Source organism: Thermoascus crustaceus, assembly GCF_041956765.1.
Source record: "Thermoascus crustaceus strain CBS 181.67 unplaced genomic scaffold VTN00scaffold_3, whole genome shotgun sequence".
Classification (NCBI taxonomy): domain Eukaryota; kingdom Fungi; phylum Ascomycota; class Eurotiomycetes; order Eurotiales; family Thermoascaceae; genus Thermoascus; species Thermoascus crustaceus.
The window spans coordinates 2,624,939-2,632,204 of NW_027192529.1; the positions used below are offsets into that span (position 1 = coordinate 2,624,939).

General features: G+C 49.7%; 3 protein-coding genes across 3 annotated transcripts in view; 2 read left to right on the forward strand and 1 right to left on the reverse strand.

The window, feature by feature from the left end:
- Positions 1–532: 532 nt before the first annotated feature.
- VTN00DRAFT_6139 (uncharacterized protein) lies at positions 533–1,762 on the reverse strand (the record flags this gene model as incomplete). Its single annotated transcript, XM_069432742.1, has 1 exon — positions 533–1,762. One exon carries the CDS (start codon positions 1,760–1,762, stop codon positions 533–535), a length of 1,230 nt encoding a protein of 409 aa, XP_069288571.1.
- A 3,857-nt stretch (positions 1,763–5,619) lies between these two features.
- VTN00DRAFT_6140 (uncharacterized protein) lies at positions 5,620–6,410 on the forward strand (the record flags this gene model as incomplete). Its single annotated transcript, XM_069432744.1, has 3 exons — positions 5,620–5,842; positions 5,977–6,232; positions 6,308–6,410. The coding sequence occupies 3 exons, from the start codon at positions 5,620–5,622 to the stop codon at positions 6,408–6,410; spliced, it is 582 nt and encodes a 193-aa protein (XP_069288572.1).
- A 203-nt stretch (positions 6,411–6,613) lies between these two features.
- VTN00DRAFT_6141 (uncharacterized protein) overlaps positions 6,614–7,266 on the forward strand; it is a gene marked incomplete at both ends in the record, with an annotated part of 1,280 nt that continues 627 nt past the window's right edge. Inside the window, one exon of the mRNA XM_069432745.1 lies at positions 6,614–7,027. Within this exon, the coding sequence (XP_069288573.1) occupies positions 6,614–7,027 (414 nt within the window). The remainder of the gene's footprint in view (positions 7,028–7,266) is intronic.

The window sequence follows — 7,266 nt, forward strand, 5'->3', positions numbered from 1 at the left end:
TTTTCTTCTGTCACAAAGGCTGCTTCTTGGTGTGAACCTCTGCTTATAGGGCGTAAAAATAAAAGCGGCCCAGAACGACGGAAGATAGTAATTTCATAGTTGATATTGTTGGGTATATTAACTATTTATTTATGGAGGTTATACATATAGCTACCTATGTAGTAGTTAGTGAGGTTATAGGGCAACTAAGCAAGGCCTCCTCTTTCTTTCTTCTCCCAGTCAGCCATATTTAAGGATTTAAAGTGCAAGGAGGCGGATCGTCTGGGAAATTATTCCCTCGACAGGGGCAATGTTGAACTGAACATACATGTCCGATGGCCTACGGGAAGAAAAGAGATGCTTAAAATGAATTGCAGAAGAGGGTCATGATATAGTCGGTCGGATTTACAACAAAGATCTACAGAGGATCATAGCTGGAGATATTGAACTTTAAAGAGATTTTATTCATCTAACAGCTTCATGAATGGAGATTGGGAGACAAAGGTATGCCCAATCAAGGTTGATAAGTCGTAAAATTCGTCTCGTCGTGCCATCACGCATCAAGTGGTCTGTGAATAGCAAGCGTGGCACCCTCCTCTTTGTAGTGAGCAGTCGCCAACTTCTCTCCATAGAAGAAATGCTTCCCGGCATCTGAATCAGGGAAGTTGGACACTCTGGCCTTTTCCTCAAACAGCATGACACAGTCCGATCCGCCGAACTCAAAGTGCGAAATCTCGTCTCCCTTCTTGATATCCTGGCCCTCCAGGTTCTCCTTGATCACCACCGACGAAACCTGCGCCATACCGATCGGCAGAACGGCGACCTTGCCCAACTTCGGATTGTCAATGAGGATGAGCCCGCGCGTCTGCAGGAACTGGTACCCGGGGTTGTCGGGCGCATCGACGGTGTACACGCCGGACGGAGACATCTTTTCTTTCCTCCTGCTCCTGGCGATGCGCCGCACGGGTGCCAAGCGTCTGCTGCCCTTTTCATCCTGCTTCACCACGACCTCGAGGTAGGCCGCACCCTGGATGACCTTTGCCACGAGCACCTTGCCCGAAACAGGCGCATGCTGGCGATGGTAGTCGAAGGTGTTCAGGAACGTGTGCATCCAGACACCGTTCTTGAAAAGGTCGGCATACTCGCCCGCATCGGCGAGGAGGTCTTTCACCTTCCACGGCAGCGCCTTCAGCTCGACCACCGACTCATCGGTGATGTGAAATGCGCCCGCGAAAGTCGAATCAGCCGGGAAGGTGACGATGCGGTCATTGTCAGGTTCGGCGATGGGGCGCGGCTGCTTGAGCGAACGACAGAAGAATTGGTTGAACGTCTTGAAACCGCCCTTGGGGACTTCCGCCTCATAGACCCTGTACTTCGGGGAGTTCTGGAAGGTCAGGAACGAGGCCTCGTTGATGCTCCCTTCTTTGCTGAGGTGGCTGCCGACTTCCTTGGCGAATTTGACCACCCACTCAGACAGGGGAGTGAGAGGCTTGTTGACGTTCTTCGGGTTGATTTGGGTCTGGCGCGGACCGAGGGGAGGCTGGGAGAGAACAAAGTAGAAGATGCACAGGATATAATAGATGTCGCGGCCCTTGGCGCTTTCAGTGGGGATCCAGCCAGTCACGAGCCAGTTGGCGTAGTCGAAGAACCCCGTGGCTGACGTGATGCCGTAGGTCTCCATCTCGGGGATGTTATATTTGAGGGCATTTCTAACGGCTTGTTCGAGGTCGTCTACCTCCCAGAGGAGGTGTTCGAGTTCTTGGACAATGGGGTGGTAGGCCATTTTGAACTGGCGATTGGAGAGTTCAAGAGATGTTGTGCAGTTTGATGTGATCGAGTTGAGTGGTCTCCAACATCATCAGGGAGGACTTGAAGGGGGTTTATATCTCTTTCTTGCCGCTTCTGACTAACACGTCATCCTTTTCGTTTCCGTAGAAGATGTCGCCTCGAAGGATTGTCTTGCCACGGCAGCTAGCATCGCTGGCTGAGGAGTCGGAAGCCTCTGGTTGATTGCTGGCTGAAGGCAATGCATGATGCAGTTGCTGCTGCAGGGAAATGCCGGGAGATGCAAATACGAGTCATACGTATCTATGACAAGGCGACAAGTGCATCTGGATTTTCATCGGTGAAGGCCTATTCAAGCACCTCATCCTGCTTTTAGCATCAAAAATTTCGAATGGTTCAAAGGCAATGCTGGGTTTGGAATCACCGTCGAGCTGCTCGTAAACCAAGTGAATCTAGAAAACCGAATCTGGAGATCGATCTCATGGGTCATGATACTTGCAAAACCGATCCTGCAGATGGGCGAGGTGTGGTGTAGCTGATGAAGTAATTATGTGGAGAACCTGTGCTGGCAAACATGAAGCCTTAACCACTCCTGAAGGGCAGCTGTATCCACATCATTGCAGAAATGCTTCACGAGGACCGGATGGGCAGTGGGGTTGGAGAGCGCAATGTGGGTTCGTAGCAAACGGGGTGTCTCTGCTATGATCCATTCCTCAATTCTGAAGTATTGCTGGCATGCTGCTGGGATACAATTTGCCTATGCGTTTGGTATGAACGGCCTTTCGCGCATAGAAGGTGTGGATTCGCGTTGATCTCTTCCCAGTTTCGACCTGCTCAATTCCCGAGACAAAAAAGCTCTAAAAAACACATTATGTATGAAGGTGAGATGATATAAAAGGTTGAAAGCCCAGCTGGAGATTATTTCCACTGGCATGAAGCAATGACACATATGGAATTCTTGCGTGCTCGCAGACCAGCTGAAGAACAGTAGATCTGAGCTCTGAGTCTTGTGCAGTAGCGTCATGCACAACGCAGAAGTAGGGCGAAGATTCGGGCCTACCCGCGAATAATTGCCCATTGTGACCCACTTGGCTTGCGAGCATATCCAATACTTTAGTTGAAGGTATGCAGAAATCACTCCACAGTTCAGCGCAGCCACTGCTTTTGACATATGCATTCGACTTCGAGAACGACGGGTACAACACATACCTCGGCCCGCTTTACCATGCATCCGTGGGCATATAAAATCTCCTATCGATAGAACTGTGGAGAGGACTAGTGAACGAGAGCTAGAGAATAATGATCCATTCAGACTAGCTTCCTGTTAGCTAGAAACCAGTCTGATTGAAAGACAGTTAGAAATTCGTGTTCAGATCCCATTTGTCGAGCTGACTTTACTTGATAAACTCCTGTTTATCTTCTCTCCAGATCCTGGCAAATTGTTTGCATGTTCTCCACTATTGTTGCTCGTCTTTCTTTTCTGTAAAGAGGGGTCAAAACCAATGCAGTTAGCTCCACCATGCGTCGTTATGCCTGCAGCCGAAAAGGGTAATTGTTGTGGAGTTAAGGCTCTTTGTGTACAAGTCCTGAGAAGTTCATGTCAAGCAGCCACACCTACTTGTGACCAACATCATCTATCTTGATTGTACATACAGTAGCTTTACCAGTTCTCTATTCATTCCACTTAGAAGGGAAAGCAAGCACCTACAACCATAGGGTGTGGAAAACAGGGCTTCCCATCCACTCAGCTGTACTTAAGCCACAATTATAATATAAGCACAGGCAACCATTCATGCAGCCCTAGAATTATTGCCACTTAAAGCATGACAGTTGCACAAGATGTAGGTGAGTGCAGATGAGCATAGGTGAGCAGAGTAAGTTAGTAAGTGAGCAAGGTAATTCAAGAGTAGAACTAAAGACACTAATCTGCAGCTGAGGTCTCGGCTCTTTGATATTCTGCTCCATCTCCCTTCTCTAAACCCGCAACTGCTCGCTCGCTTGATAGCCATACTCCCTAGTAATCCATGGTTAAAGCGCATGGGCTAGTCTTAGAGATTCAGACATCCTTGCGCAGCTCTCGTTATTAAGGTAGGGTGCCTGGAAACCATCTAGTACTTCTTTTTTTCTTCTTTCTCTCTCTCTCTCTTCTTTTTTTTCTTTTTTTTGTGAAAGATTGGCGTATGTATGAACATTTTCTAAGGACTTGACAGTATCTTCAGGTAATTTTACTATTATTTTTCACAAGCTCATGTAGAATCACTGTTTCATCCCTCATGTAAACATAATATTTACCCCAAGAGACTCAGCTTGACGTGGAAGTTAAGATCCTCCTAGGCGGCTCAGGCATCGCCCAGCGGACAAACTACTTCCAGTGTATGACCTGCTCATATTCCTATTCTGGAAACTCCGCGTACGGGACATTACTGCCAGTTCGCGGGATCCGTAGAATAGACTCGGTGTTTTCCTCAGGTCCCTACGCCACGGAGATCCAAGCTCAGGAACTTATGCTTAGAGGATTTCAGCCCCCAAAATTCCTCAACACGGGTAGTAATTACCGTGCTGCCTGCAGCAGTAGAGCCATCCTGCTAATGCTACCTTAACATGCCAAGTACATATAAGCCGGCATCCCTCAAGCTCGGCTCCAGGCAGGCGGGCTCGCGCCCTTACAATACTAGTGTTAGTCTCTCTACCTAGATTTTGCTCACCCACTCCATAAGGCCACCTGTTCGACAAGGCTGCCCATAAGCCACCAACACATTTGGAATTAGTTCATCCCTAATCTATCTAGGCAGGTTATGCCGGCGTTTTATCTCAATATTCATAATTTGCTCTTATTTAGGGGCCGCGTAGTGGCAAATTGACCTGCCGAGGTCTAGAAAGGAAGAGTGTATGATGGTGGGATGGTGATAGCGTTTAGTGTAGAAAGCGTGGTCGGCTACTCCTGCTGTTGCTCCTCTGTTAGACATCCCCTGCATAGCGCGCCAGGTGATGCTTAATATGACTCAACTGACTGACTGGCTTTGTAGTATCTCTCCACCATCTTTCTTTTTATCTCTTCAAATGATCAACAACTTGTACACTCAGTCACTTATTAAACCACTCCACTCCGCCCTTTCTGCCTTTTGCTTTATCTTAGGATGACTGCTCAAATAATTCCCAACTGGCTCAGAGTGTGCGTTTCTCTCTGCGTTGCCCTATTTCAGGCTGACACTCAGCAGCATTCTGCCTGTCCTGAGCTTTCTGTCATTTCTTCCCCAGCTGCAGCGCATATGGTTGAGAAAAGACTGCTCAGGAATTTCACTCTACTATGTGCTGTTCAATCTCATCAGTGCCACTGAGCGATTTACTCTCACGTTTTTCATTCTGGTGAATGACACCGAGGGTGCTGACTTCTTCGTTGGCCGCCCGTCCAACGCAGGCGACTGGCTGAATTTGTGCCAGGCCACCGTGGTCTCGGTGCTGTCTTTAGCCTCGTGAGACAACTGACCGATCGACAAAGCCAATGCGCTGACTCCAGCTCCATCCAGCTTTGCTGTGTGCCTGTACTATCCATCAGATCACTACAACGGCCGCAAGCCCTTCATCTTAGCTATATACATTTCATTCCTGCTCATCTCTGTCATCCCAGTGTTCATTGATGAATCAACCATGCTCGCAGCCCAGGGGAAGACGAGGGCCGCAAGTGGGGCATCGCACTCTTCTACGGCGCACACTCCATTTTCATAAACCCTGTTGTCACCATTCTCGGCATCACTGCTGTGTTTTTTCAGGCTCGTAAGAATTGCCTCAAGCTTTAGGCCTTGTCGGCCTGGCCACCCAAGCCATAGTATTTGCTGTTGCCGCGGTATCGTGGTAATGCGGGTCAGATTCCCGTATGAGAAGATTGACCGGATAACACTGAATATCTTGATCACCTGGTACCAAGCTGTTGGCTGTGCCGCTATTGACAATGCTATATTTGCCATTGGCCAGGCTGTCCTGCTGTGGCTGGCAATGCGCCATGCAGGCAGACATGCTGACATGGCACCCAGCAATGAGACAGAGCCTCTGTTGCGCGGCTCAGGGTCAGTGGAAGGAAGTATGGACTAGATTATGATCCGTGACTTGCAGTATGTCCTGTGTGTGTTTATAGATTACTGTTATAGTAAACAACAAAAATAGGGATTAGATCTGAGACGTACTTGACTGCAGTTCAATTTATAGCCAGTTTAGATGCAACCTTCACGAATTATTCCACAATGGTGAACTCTACATCATTTGAAGCAGGCACCACCAGCTTTGGCCGTCCGCCATTATCAGGGGGGTCGATGACTCGGCCCATAATCCAGCATGGTAGCTTTACTACCGTTTTTGCATGCTCTTCACTACCACCCCCAATCCCACCAGTCCACCGTGGCGCCCTTATATCTATACCGGAACACGTCGCCAACCGTCATATCAGTAGGAAGGCTCCCGGCCTGCAGGCAGCGTGACGTGCTCCAATAGTTGCCCGGTCGCAGGCTCACGAAATTCTCATCTTGACTAACATTGACGGAGACGTCAGGGTCGTCCACGATCATGAAGCATGTATCGTCATCCTCATATGGCTCCCATTCATGGTCATCACGACGGCGGTGGAGCCGGAAGCCCTCGCACGAATTGTCTAGGGCTTCGAAAGCGTATGTGTGGAAGATAATCGCCCTCGCTTCATCCGCGCCGTCGATACACCATGATAGGTTACCTTGACGACCACGTCAAGGGTTCCCTTCCTGGTCAGTTTGGGGGCACACTCCAGTGCCACACTGAGGATTGGTGCTCCTGCACTGCCCTCCCATAGAGTCAGAAGAATCGGGACATATAGAAAATAACCATGGTCACTTACACTCTTGCCGATGGCTCAATCGGCGGAGGGGACGCGATCCGCTGTGGCTCCAGCTCCGCTACCGCGGTGAAAGACACGCGGGGAACCTCCCGGCAGGACCAGGCGCGGCCGCAGTCTCGGTTTCAGCTCCTGGTCCAAATGCTCCGTGATTGTGCCCCAGTCCCACAGGGCAATCTCCACGCCCGGCCAGATCAACTCGTACCGCTCGCCGGGCACAAGGGATCTCAGATATCTCTCGGGGATGCTCACATTGATTCGGACGCTCCCGCCCGGTGGGAGCTCCCAGAGAAAAAAGTTCCGTCCAGTCACCACCAAAAAACATCGGGTGACGTGACGAGCCGCCCGTCGTCGCGGTCTACCTCGAGCTTCTCAAGGCCATCATCATCACCATCGTCATCCGCGGTGTGATACAGGAGGACGAAGCCCGACGGCGCAAACCCATCGTCGTCTGGGCTCCAGTTGAAAATACACGGTTTGTCGTGGTCATCTTGGGCTCGTCGGATTGTGAAGAGGATCCCATCTGGGTCAGCCAGAGACAGGGTTTTGCTGGTTTCCAGCTTGAGAGAGAGGCAAGGCGCGTCCGACCTGTGTTTTTGCCAGGCATTAGATTAGTTTCTTTTTTTTTTTTTTTTTTTTTTTTT